Here is a 12,379-nt window from a genome sequence, read left to right as displayed (position 1 = left end):
CCGAGCGCCGCTCCTCGTTGCGGGACAGACAGGAACCCGCTGCATCTGCTGCTGCTGCTGCTGTCTGTCTGAAGACGAGCCAGCGCCACGTGGTTTTAACCCGTCTCATTAAGGGGAACATTTGCATGATCGGCATGTGCGGCGGCGCCAGTGGACACACATCACACGAGCGAGGGTCTAGAGCTCGGCCTCAAGTAGATCACGGTCCTCGTGGGGCTCTGCCGGCGGCGCCGACCCAGAGGAGGTGAGGGAGGCAGTGGAAACAGGCCCAGCTCATTTACACAGTCAGCGACGCAAGTATGTGAGTCATAAGCGCAACAGATGCCAAATGCAACATATTAACATGGACATGCATGAGAATAAACCACAATTACCCGTCTGACAACAGATGATCCTTGATGCTCATTAGCACCTGTGTGGTTGATCATAACCTCACTATAATCCTACTAAACCCTGACTGTGTACAACTGTATGAAGAAGTGCTGCTGTGTCAAAGGCAAAAAGTACTAACACCAAACATAGATTTGAGATTTAGATGTCTTTTTGTCATTCACTGCATTTTGTCCATTTATGAGAATAAATGTTTAACACGTCAGTTTTTGAGAGCATTCTTTGTTTACAGCGTTTTTTCACACCTGCCTTAGACTTTTGCACGCTGTTCGTTCCACAGAGGACGAGTCAAACTGATTCTGATCCCTTGACTTCTCCTTCGGCGCTAGCGTCCGGTTGACATTTGTTATTCAAAGTGAAATATCTTCCCAGATATTGGCTGGAGTGACATTTGGTCCAAAGACCAGAGACCAATTTATATTTTGGTTTATGAAGATGTGATAAAAAAAAAGTAGAAAATCTGATAACGTTCAGCTCAGCAGACATGGTTCGCATTAAATGTGCTGATGTGTGTGGTAAACATTACAAACATTGCTATTGTTTCTAATCAGTTTAGAAATTATTGTACAATTTTCACAATTTCCCCCCATGATAAGCAAATAAAAAAGCAAAACCAATTTATTTTTTCCAAGCACAACTAGAAGAGACTGAAAATGTGTAAGAGAGCATAAAACACAAATACAAAGATCCACATAAAATATTTAGGTTCCACTGTTTGGTATTTCACCTTGGACAGTTTTCTACAACAACTTCTGTGACGTGAGTAATTGCTAAAGTTATTCAATCTTTCCATTCACACTTTTCCGTCTTTTCTCCTCTTTGCCAGTTTCGCTGCTGCACGAAAGCACGGACTTTATCAAAGATTTCGCCCAAAGGCTGCAGCGACTATCACTGCAGAAACCATGTCTGATACGCGCCCGGCGAAGCAGAAAGATCAAAGGTCAGGATTGTTCTTGGCCATTATTGGCTTCCACCTTTAAATGGTTTTCAAATTGAATTTTCGTGACAGTGGATCTCAGATGCGACATGTTCCGTGATGCACCGCAGGTTGAAGGGTTCGGAAGTTAAAAGGAGCTTATATCGTCAGACTCCTGAAGCAGGTTACGCACCCAGCAGACTCATATCTCATGCAGATTCAATTTCCTTATCTCTCCCACTGCTTCATCCGTGACGCGTTTAACCGCGTTACAGGACAACATGCGTCTGCCGCCGTGCACAGTCAGCGCTCAGACGATGCCCGCGGAGATTCACCCCCTAAAAGTCTGCAAATGTGCGCACGTTCAAAAGAGAAAACGCTAAACCGAAGGTGATGTTACGGGCTCAAACACACTGCTTACGTTTCAGTTAGTTCATCTAGACTGGAGCTCAGTGCATTAAAGCTCATGTCAATTGATGCACGTTTGGTTCAGCAGAGACACCGCTTGTCAAACACTATGACACAGGCTTGTTGTGATGTTTCCAGGTGGAACTGGGCAGGTGTGGTGTCCTTTAAATGCAAAATAAGTCAAGGGGCAGTAAACCTCCCCCCAGAGGCTTATAATTATCAGGGAAACAATGGAACTAGCTGGACGGGAAGCATCGTGTTCTCGTGCCTCTCCATCTTACCCTCCACTCGCCCCTGAGCCCCAACCTCCATGTCCACAGCGAATCCCAGCAGCACATCTGGATCAATGTTACATCTGACAAATACAGCATCCAGCTTAATGTGGAGGCTAAACTAAAGGTAGGTTAACATGAGCAGCAGTGATACACAGTATGTGAACAGCAAACCCAGATTTAGGCCAAATCATTGATTCCCCCTCACTTTGTATTTGCTTGCTGTCACAGCTGAATCAAGGCAAAGGTCTAATGCTGCCGGGGCCAGACATGTTTCAGAGGTATCTGCAGCAGGAGAGTGCAGAGATCAATGCGCTGCTCCAGAACATGCAGTCCCTCATCACCTATCAAAAGGCGTTCGGCCCGCAGAAGGTCAAGCCCCAGCAAAGCCTCATCTCACAGATGGAAAGACAGCAGCTGCCAATGAAGAAAAGACAGTCTGCCAAGAAGACCCCCTAAAGTCGATGATGTCCTTGAATGGCATTTTCTCATTTATGTGAAGCGACTCGTAACATTCTCTGAATGTGAACGCACTGACAAACAGCTTTCTTAAAATAAATGTAAAGATCATTAGGTTTTTTTTATTAATTGTAATGTTCATAAATAGCACAGCTGTACAACATCATTTTACATGGGACACATCAAACGTTACATGTGGCATGTTCTGTGACCTTTGTGACTCATCGAGGACCATAAATCATACAGAGTGCAAAACCGCCAAAGGTCCATCAACTAACCAGAGCAAAGTAGATTCGTATTTTAATGTAGGTATAAAAGGAAACGTATAAAACATAAGACTTTTCTTTTACATATTTGCAACATAATACCAAAATCCTTCACAAGAAAGTGGAAGAATACTTTAAAAAAAAAACATCTGGCAGGGAAAGGACAGTTGTGTGGGTTTCTCTGTGATCAGGACGACCTGAGTTTCCTGTAGCACAGTAGGCCACCATTTACTGAATGTGTTACACAGACTGCTACAATTTAAAAATGTCAAATAAAAGATTTTGCAGCATTTTTCACTTGTTAATTTTCCCATCAGCGGAAGCTAGGAATCCCTTAACTGGTCATCAGCTACCTGGCTAATGAGCAAACCTCTAGTGCCTGTGTTTCAGAACGCTCTGATTAAATCCACTCCCCTTCCCTCACATAGTGAGCAAGTTCTTTTTATTCACTGTGGTGATAAGATTGATGCAACGTCCAAATCCACCCTCCTTCACAATGGATGTCTCCTACATGAAAGCAACCGTAAACCACACCATCACCCCTTAACTTTAGTCAACAAACACCAAACGAAATGATTAAAGTCAGTCCCCAGCACACAACCACCTCCCTGTTTGTTACGACCTCCTACTTGCAGCTGTTGGAGAATCTCTGGCCGAGTGCAGGGTTTTCTTTGTCCTCGCTTCAGCTCAGGTGCAGCTCTCTGGACACGAGTCCTGGTCATGGCTGGAGTTGTAGCATTGCATTGCTATCCGTCGCGTGTTTGCTGGCGCCGCCACACCGAGCGTGGGCATTACTTATTCACCGACAGCAGTAGGTTAATCTGAAAGAGTGCCGTGGAAAATTAGGAGAACGCGCCATGATTTAGTTGGCATATATTACCCAACGTCCCCCCACAGAAGCTGCTCTCGGCCGATTGGGATGCAGCAGCATTATTAAAACTATGTTAGGTGCCTTTGGGCTGTGCTAATCTCACAGTGATGTACCTGTTCCATAGATGGACATGCAATGATTTGAAGGTCCTCTCCGCTGTATTCCTCCTGAAGGCAGGCATGCAGTCTTTGGAACACCTGCTGGATGTTATTCTGTGGAAAAAGCCATCAGATTACTGAGTGCTAGAGGGAAATTAACACTACATTTCCATCTGGCCTATGTCCCCTCAGTATCTTGTTTCCATGTCAACAGCAGAATTTTGCTTCTCTCTCATTCAGCTTCACCTGGCATCTTGATGAAGAGCACACAGGCAGCGCAAAGATTTCTCTATTATGGTTCAATCACACTGATAAATTACAGCTAAAGGCACAGTCTGCAAGTCAAACGGAAACAAAGGGGTCAGCCTCAGTCTTATTCAAAGCTCAGCGTTGTTATCTGAAGATTGGTAAAACTGACTGACAGGCATTTTGTTGCAGCGACAAACCCTCACTAATGAAAAAACACGAGGAAATAATGATTTCTGATGATATGAGACATTTGGTGACAAGGTCATATCAACAAAAGATGTTATCCATTAGAAGAGTCACTTCAGTATCAAGCCAGTTATTTAATACTGCTACTGACTGGTAGTCTTGCTTTATAAACGCTGCATCAAAGCTTTGTCTGAGTTTGACAGTGACTTTAAATTGACCCATGCTGTACATGCTACAATGTAGCATCTCTGCCACCCACCCGGACAGGCTTGAAAAGGATGAACTCTGTGTCTCTGTTGGCTAAGTAAAAGGACATGCTCTGTAAAGTGCTTGGCAGCTTGCTCTTCATCACCCGGTAGGTAGCCATCACTAGATCGTTGATCTTTTCTGAAAAGAAAAAAAAAATGCTTGGAAAAAAACACAGACGTGCCCTCTAGCATTTTCTATACACGTTTTGATGAATTACAGTACAATGCTAGTGGTGATTCCTGAGATAAATCTTACCTGGCTGTGCCCAAGGTAGCTGAGACAGACTGTAGTTGATGCCACCATCTTTAGCCATAGACTTAAGATCTGCAACCTGAGTACCGACATAGCCAAAACACAAGTTACCGTTTCACATCACTCATCTTGGATCAAGATTTCATAAATAACACATTGAGACAGAGGTGGAATAAAAGCAGTACACACCATATTCTAAAAGCAAAACTAATCATAGGCATGATTCACAGCAAAATCCTGACACAGTAATTAAAAAAAAAAAAAAGGAAACATTTTCACAGGTACAAATTCAAAAAATGAAGGTCAGAATGAGCCATCGCTGCCTGAGGCTAAGTCTTCCTTCGCGCGAGCATTTACCTTAGTGACGAACTCCTCAAGGGCCCCCACAAAGATCTGAGTCTGCTGCTGGATGAACTGCTCACAGCTGAACTTCAGGTGTCGGTCCACATCCTTCTTAGAGTCAATGTAGTGCTCCTTTATCTCCGGTGTTCCCTGGGGAGCACAGAGAAAAAGGCTTTCGTACTATCAAGTGGCGTCTCCCTTAGGCAGGGTGCTATCACAGTATATAGAGTGTATGGTATATTTAATAGAAAAAGGCAAAAAAAAACACACTACCTCCAAAAGGAATTCAAGTATTGCGTTGTGACTGTTAAGTCGGAAGAATTTGGGAACAGCCTTAGGGTTGAGGATTTTGAAGGCAGCATCTTAACACAAAGCAGAGATTAAATCTGGGCTGACGTAGAATTACAGTGCCCTCTAGTGCTACAAATTTAATATGACCTTGACTGAGATGAGGGTGATAGGAGGAGCAAATCTGCCCTGTGAGCCATTGGTTAATGTACATTATGGTGTTGGATTACGTTGTAATTTCCACATTAATTGTTGCCACTGGTGCATGCGATAGGCACAGGTTGCCTAATGAGCATGAGAATGTAATGACTGGCTTTATGGAGCCGAACACCAATGTTCCCTCCACCTTTAATTATCCTACCTCGCGTTTTCTTCAGGTCCAGTGAGATTTCCTTGATGGCAAAATCGGTGTGAAATGGGGCAATCTGTTCACGCAATATCAGCAGGTGCTTGATCAGGAAAAGTTGCCCGTCTATTTGCGTCTACAGAAAGTGATAGCACACTGTTAAAGGCACACTCCAGGCCGCCAGCACAAAAGGGCATCTGACGATCCGAGCTGCACAAAACACGGAATGCTGAGCGACAGCGAGGGAATACGCCTAATTAATAAGTACTGATTAACCGTAGCCAGAAAGGGACAGATTACCATGAAGAAAAGAGCTGCAGAGACCACTTATTGCCCATCCAGCGACTCAAACATTAAAGAAAGGCATCATCAACAAGGGGGGGAACGCATCATCCGAGACCAAACGTGCTGCTGGTTTAGTTCAAGATATTAGGTTTTAAACGGGCCAGTTAGCACAAATATTGACAGCAAAGCTGATCTAAGTCCGTAAATAAAGGATGAGGTGTGCTGACTACACTGTGGAGCATAACAAAGCACTATTAAAATAAACTTCAAATGATGCGCCACTACTTTAGTTAAGGATCCAGTAGCCCAAAGGAATTGGCTAAGATAAGAGACTTTTTTATCTAGGAGCAAACTGATCTTATTTACCATGTCAAAAGACGGGCACGTATCCAGCTATTATGACAGCACCACAAATATGAAACTTCTGTAAAAATACAAAGTACTCCTGTATGCCAACCTTGTTTTTGAGGATGATATCAGATGCTTTAAGCAGGGACTGGATGCAGGCAGATAAGGCCTCTTGAGATAAACCCTGGAAGACTGCTCTCTGGAAAAAGACCAAGTCACGGCAAGAAATAAATAAATAAAAAGGCAAAAGGTGAAAAGACGATATATTGTGCAGTTTTACAAGACTTTGTATTTGAAAGTAATAAAAATTTAGCACTAACATCTATACATCTGTAGAGCTTGGACAGGCAAACCAGTGTTCGTCTGACGGTAGGATACCACATGCCGTGCAGATCAGCGGGAGAGATCGATGTCTGCAGGCGCGATGCTTCTAAAGCCCCTGTGTTCGCCGCGCAAATGAAAAAAAGGAGCCATCAGGCAAACGACAGCAACAGCAAAAGTTGTGAAGACGCAAGTGTCACAATTTGGAAACACAGACCAACATTGCTGTTTCTTCTACCATCAGGATCCTCAAGCTGTACATCAGAAAACGCCGACTCTTGTGACATATGCTTCATCTGCTCTTCCTTCAAGCTTTGAGCGATTCTCTGTTGATGACAGCAAAGGCAAACGTTAGCAGGCAGTGTTACATGATGGAGCGTCACATTTTTCCATTTTGGCTGCAATTACAGGCCTAACGTCTTCTAAAGGGCAATTTAACACAAGATAACACTCAATTTGCAAAACGAGTCTTTTAGACAGACAGAATGGAAGGAATCAATTTATATCCAATCCCAAGTGTATTAGGGGGGTTTATATTACAGGTTACATATAAGCTACAACTCAGGGATGTTTAATCTGAGGCCTTACATTTGCATAATTAAACTTAAACCTTTTTAAATCTTCTACAATTGGTAGATAGAAAATCCCAAATTCCCTTTTGCTGTGGTTTCTCAGTACTGTAGCCTTCCTTCACATTAAGCTAGACGTTAAACTGGAGTTTTATTTGCAGCTACCTCCATCATCTCCAGTTTCTCAGGATAGGCCAGATCCCCTGGAGCTGGGTTGTAGCCTATGATATCAGTCTGAATGTAAATGTGCGTCCTATAGACCAGTCTCTCCTGGACATCTTCCAGCATCTGCTTCACCACTGCATCAAAGGCACCCAACTGAGCACCTGCACACACACGCAAACACACACGCAAGTTTACAGTTCAGCAAGTATCAAAATCACAGGAAAGTTTGTCAGTTCAAAAGTCCAGCACTTTGTTGGAGTGGCAGACAGTGACAGTGAGTAAAAAGATACAGTATTAGAAAGATTAACAAACATAAGCACCATGACCACGTTTTTTTTTTTTTTTTATTTACTGCTTGAAGACATATGAGTGACATTTATGAGTGAAATTGTTAATGTTGTCTGACATCTGGAACTGTCACTTTTGGCACAAGAACATCATTAAAAAAACATTTTTTAAAAGATGCTGGCAATGCTTTTAAGCTCCCATGTGACAAGAAAGTTGTGCTGAAAAGAACTAAGGACCTACTGTTGTTATGAACGTGATCTTCTAGCATCTCATTCTTCAGGATGCTGCAGAGCTCAGACAAGGTTTCCAAGTGGATGATATGGATGATTAGAGGCCGGAGGACATCATACAGTGACAAACATAGCTTCTCAAGAAGCTCACTGTTGGGGATCAGAGACATCTGTAATTACACTTAGTGCATTTTAACCGTCAGGCTCCACTGAAGTCTATAAATAAGAAAGTATGGCATAAGTATATATATAAGAGTGGTAGAAATTGTCCACTGTGCTGATTGAAGTGTCATTAGAAACACGGAACATAACAAGACAAACCTGAACCAGCTATTGTGCACCTTGAACAAACACACAACGCCAGAGTCCAGTGATCATGTTACAGGGTTTGACGTTGCTACTCACTCTAGCTTAGGTGTCGGCTTAGAGAAGAACTCGTTGTACAGCTGGTGCTCATCCTGGCACACGTGAACCATAAAGGCACAGCCACTGCGAACCTGCACCAACAAATAACATAATCACCCACTACTTTCTTCTATAACAACAGTTATTACAGAATAAATTTGACCATTAGCATGTCACCACTTAACTAGATTAAAAGGAGCTTAATTTAAAAGGAATAAAAAGAAATAACTACACATATTTATGTAGGAAAACTAGAGGAAAACCAAATTAAAGTTGGTCAATGTATGTAAACCTATCAAATGTATTAATTTATTTCTGTCTTCAAACACAAGAGTAAGAACAATCATGTCTACAAACACTAGAGACCCCACACGGTAACTCACTCATGCACTGCATGCCTGCTTATCACACGCACAAAGCTTTGTGCACTCTGCAGAAAACATCCCTGAGGTTCTTACATGAGCATTCTTAGTAAATGTCATTTGCCATATCTAAAGGGCAGCTTACACTGTGAACTAGCCATTTCTTACCAGAGCACAGTGGTCCTTGTTGTTTTGGTTGGTCAGGTCAGTAATGGTGGAGGTGATGCTGGGACTCAGGAGCTGCTCTCTCTGGTCCAGGTAGCACTGATGGATGTCACCCAGGAGCTGATGGTATCTGCTCGCATTGATTGAGAGAGGAGATACCTTCATTTAGAGAAAGTACCATCCAGAAGAAAGAAAATCACAGATCCATAAAATGACACTGCTCACTCTGGAATCTTCTCTGCTCGCTGCTCTATCTGTTCAATTAGTGACTGAGAAAAAAAATGTTATTGTTAATTAAACATTATAGAAAATGCGTTGTGCAAAACAATGAGAAAGACATAAACATTATGCTCACGTTGACTTTAGGTGCAGCCGCTCTGAACTTAACATAGTAAAGTGTAAAGGCATTATCTGCATTGGCCAGGCCCATCGGATCCTGGTGGTGACAGAAAGACATTAGATCAAGCTTTGACAGTGGACTAGAAACATCCAATGCCACATCACATCAGTATATGAATACAACAGCAGGTGCCTGTGAAGGAACAAAGAGCAAATAAACGCGTCTTACCCGTTTCGTTAACTGGCTTGTGAGGTTCTGCATAGTGTTTACAATGTAAATCTTCATGAAGTGCATAGCTTTGGAAAGACATTGTTTAAACTTGGCCAAATAAACTGGGTAGTCCTTGAAATTGGGCTGTAATAATAAAATAACCAGTGTTATGAATCCTGCCATCACATGATCCTGCGAATAGATCACTGACAGTGGTTCAAGCTACTTACATGTGACGACACATATTCAATGCAGTCATCCAGTTTTGAAAGCATCGGTATAAATCCTTCACTATTTACAGACAAGGTCGGTGAGTTCAGTTTCTGTAATGACAGAAAAAAATAAATAAATATTAAATAGTAATAAAATGATCTTAGTTTAGCCAACCTAACCTCTAGCTAGCCACAAAAATAAGGTTCAGTTTTTACATTATCCTTGAATCTATTGTAAGTGACGTGAAGCTAATTGCGTTAAAGGTCTTTAAAATGATTCTCTCAGCAGGAGTCGTGTGCAGCTGCTAATTCCTCCTTATAGTCAGAACAGCATTTGCACCACACACATTTAGCAGTAAAATGTTTTAGCTTGTAGATAGAAGTCCAGCTACCGTGTTGATGTTTTCCAACTCGTTGAAGTATGACAGTTTCTGCTGTATGCTCTCGGCCAGGTCAACGAGCTCCGACTGCAGCGAGAGAACACAAGCTCCGTTAACACAATGCAGCGTGACAGTTTCATTTCATTTCAGTTCAACAAGCTCTCATTAACATATGCTTGGGAATATGAGCTGCTATCTGCAAGACTTGGGGAGAAAAAAAAAAAAAAAAAAGAGACTAAATATGCCAAAGAAAGAAGGAGCCACTGCAGAATGCCTGTTAGTAATTCATACTCCAACAAGCTTTTATTTATGTTAGGCTGTTCTGAACTGCATAGTGCTGTATTTCATCTACTGTGACTCCTTTGTGTGTTACCACTGCTCTTTGTAGTCAACGTCCCAATTCTCAACAGCCACAGAATGTAGACCACAAAATATTACAGATACGTCTGCAGTTACTGAGTTCACAAAACATGCTTATGCCAATATTAAGTAATCTTTACACCCATGAAAGACGATACAATGTGAATATTTCTCAGCAATGAGCGTACTTGTTCTTTTAGGAGTTGCTCACAGGCCTCGTGTAGCGTGCCGGTCTTATTGGACACAAACAGATACTGTTTTTGAAGGGAGTCCAAGTGCGCCAGAGCTGTGCCGGCGTCTTTTAGGATAGCGTCACAGTGCTCCTGGTAGCAGTTGAGATCATCTCTGGTTTGCCTACAGGGAAAGAGCACACGGTTTACGTCTCAGGATGAACTGTAGCAGGTAAACCAACAGCAGCTTTCACACTAAGATGATCAAACTCGTCAGCTACAAGTTTTGCCTGCACAAAGAAGCAACATATTTTCTACACCTACACCTAATGGTGTTTTGATCCAACTATGGAAAAAATGCTATTAGCCGTTTTTCTCCGGCATCAAATTACTTATGCAAGTTTTTGTCGGGTTTATGTTCAGCCCAATCTTTCCTGAATTCTATTCAGGTGACAGCACAAATATGAGCAGTGATTCAGAAGTGATAACCAGGTTTGTACTGTCTGCACACGTTGAATGGCTCACATCTCATTTTGATCTACAGTAGATCATTACTCCTGTCATGACATGACATGTCATACAATTCCACTACACCACACGTGACACTGCTGATTCTCTGTACAAGCTCTGAACCTTTACAATCAGTCTAGAATGAAGCGCGTTGAATGTAAGCACCTGTAGTTTGAGCTCTCATCCTGGTCCATTCTTGCCTGTAACTTGGCAAACCAGGCGAAAAACTGCAACACACACACGGGCATGACGTCACAAACGTGCATCTCATCGAAGCATCCTGAGCCGTACCGGTCACACCTGTGCTAACTGCCCACAGACGCAGCTACCTGCTGAGCAGTTTCTATCCGGTCGTTCTCCATGTCGAGCGTCCGGAAGCCCTTGAGCAGGATGTCCTCCGTGGAGTCGGGTACAGTCGCAGTGAACGGCGACTGCAGGGACCGCGAGGAGAGGCTGCACAAGTCCTCAATGGGGAGCTGGGGAGCAAGACAGGGCTCCGGGATGTCAGGCAGGCTGGAGTTTTAAAGCTAGCCTAGCATTGTAGCTTAGCCTAGCACAGGTGCAAGCTCGCCTTTTAGCCTAAAAGCGAGCATTCCATGAAACATTAGCTTACTTTATGTCGGGAACTACACTGTAAAGTGATACAAGTTCGCACAGAGACTGTTTCAGGATTTAGTTCACGTGACTTGGAAAGTAAGTTAGCAGCCGTTTCTGCTAATGCTAGCTAGCCAGACTTACCTCTGAGGGGAGAGACAGCGTTTCCGCCGCGGCTCGGATCTCCAGGACCGAGTCCATTTGCTTCTCCGTGAGCGGAGCCGTGGCATCGGTGCGGCGGTCCCACAGCGACAGCTTCTCCCGAGTTTCCTTTTCTGTTATGTCCAGCAGGGACTGATCTGTGAACGCCATCGTCACTCTGGACAGCACCAACGTCAGCAGCTGCCGAGCCGGAACTTCCTGTTCCGGGATCGTGGGCGGGGTTTGGATTGGCTGATCCCGGTTCAGCGCAGAGTTTAACCACGTCGAACAAAGTAAGAGATGATTACAAACTGTTAGTGCTGCACAATTTAACATCTATAACAACTACTACAGGAGGTACTTCATGCTAATTGACTAGTCTGTTGTTTTATTCTAAATTATTTCATGCTTTAGGTTTAGCAGACACTCTATCAGAGAATAAAATTATAAACTGACTCCATTAACATGTTTTGAAGATCTATTTAACGCAAAACACATTATACTATAATATGAAGGCATTAAACACTAATTTATTTAAATTTTAATGATTAGATTCCCTACATACAATGAATTAAACACTATCAAATAATTAAATTAGGTAATTACTGTTATCACCTGCAATATTAAAGTAATTAAAATTACAATGCATGTATATATGTTTATTAATATCATTTATTTCCATAAAGACTCCTTTAAAAATGAACAATTCACTGACATGTTCTAATGCAGTTA

The 12,379-nt window shown here is 42.7% G+C and overlaps 1 protein-coding gene across 1 annotated transcript; it reads right to left on the bottom strand.

Moving 5' to 3' along the window:
- Positions 1-2,547: 2,547 nt before the first annotated feature.
- cog3 (component of oligomeric golgi complex 3) lies at positions 2,548-11,883 on the bottom strand. The gene is made up of 23 exons (XM_029136532.3): positions 11,651-11,883; positions 11,242-11,388; positions 11,078-11,139; positions 10,421-10,586; positions 9,885-9,959; positions 9,511-9,603; positions 9,299-9,424; positions 9,086-9,166; positions 8,956-8,999; positions 8,734-8,860; positions 8,204-8,295; positions 7,809-7,948; positions 7,281-7,441; positions 6,764-6,872; positions 6,546-6,664; positions 6,335-6,424; positions 5,608-5,728; positions 5,232-5,320; positions 4,974-5,108; positions 4,620-4,695; positions 4,375-4,502; positions 3,696-3,794; positions 2,548-3,532 (listed from the first exon to the last, which is right to left on the bottom strand). Exons 1-23 carry the CDS (start codon positions 11,816-11,818, stop codon positions 3,503-3,505), a joined length of 2,478 nt encoding a protein of 825 aa, XP_028992365.1. The 5' UTR covers positions 11,819-11,883; the 3' UTR covers positions 2,548-3,502.
- Between the last annotated feature and the right edge of the window lie 496 nt (positions 11,884-12,379).

This window comes from Betta splendens, chromosome 21, assembly GCF_900634795.4.
Source record: "Betta splendens chromosome 21, fBetSpl5.4, whole genome shotgun sequence".
Classification (NCBI taxonomy): domain Eukaryota; kingdom Metazoa; phylum Chordata; class Actinopteri; order Anabantiformes; family Osphronemidae; genus Betta; species Betta splendens.
Note: the sequence above shows the minus strand (reverse complement) of the source record. Positions and strands in the feature narration are given on the sequence as shown.

What these genes read in the sequence shown, in the direction of transcription:
- cog3 (XM_029136532.3), bottom strand. Translation starts at nt 11,818, where the DNA reads ATGGCGTTCACAGATCAGTCCCTGCTGGACATAACAGAAAAGGAAACT. An exon ending in TTGAATATGTGTCGTCACAT is followed by an intron (nt 9,425 to 9,510) that starts GTAAGTAGCTTG and finishes TTATTATTACAG; the next exon opens with CCCAATTTCAAGGACTACCC. An exon ending in GCTACCTTGGGCACAGCCAG is followed by an intron (nt 4,503 to 4,619) that starts GTAAGATTTATC and finishes TTTTCTTTTCAG; the next exon opens with AAAAGATCAACGATCTAGTG.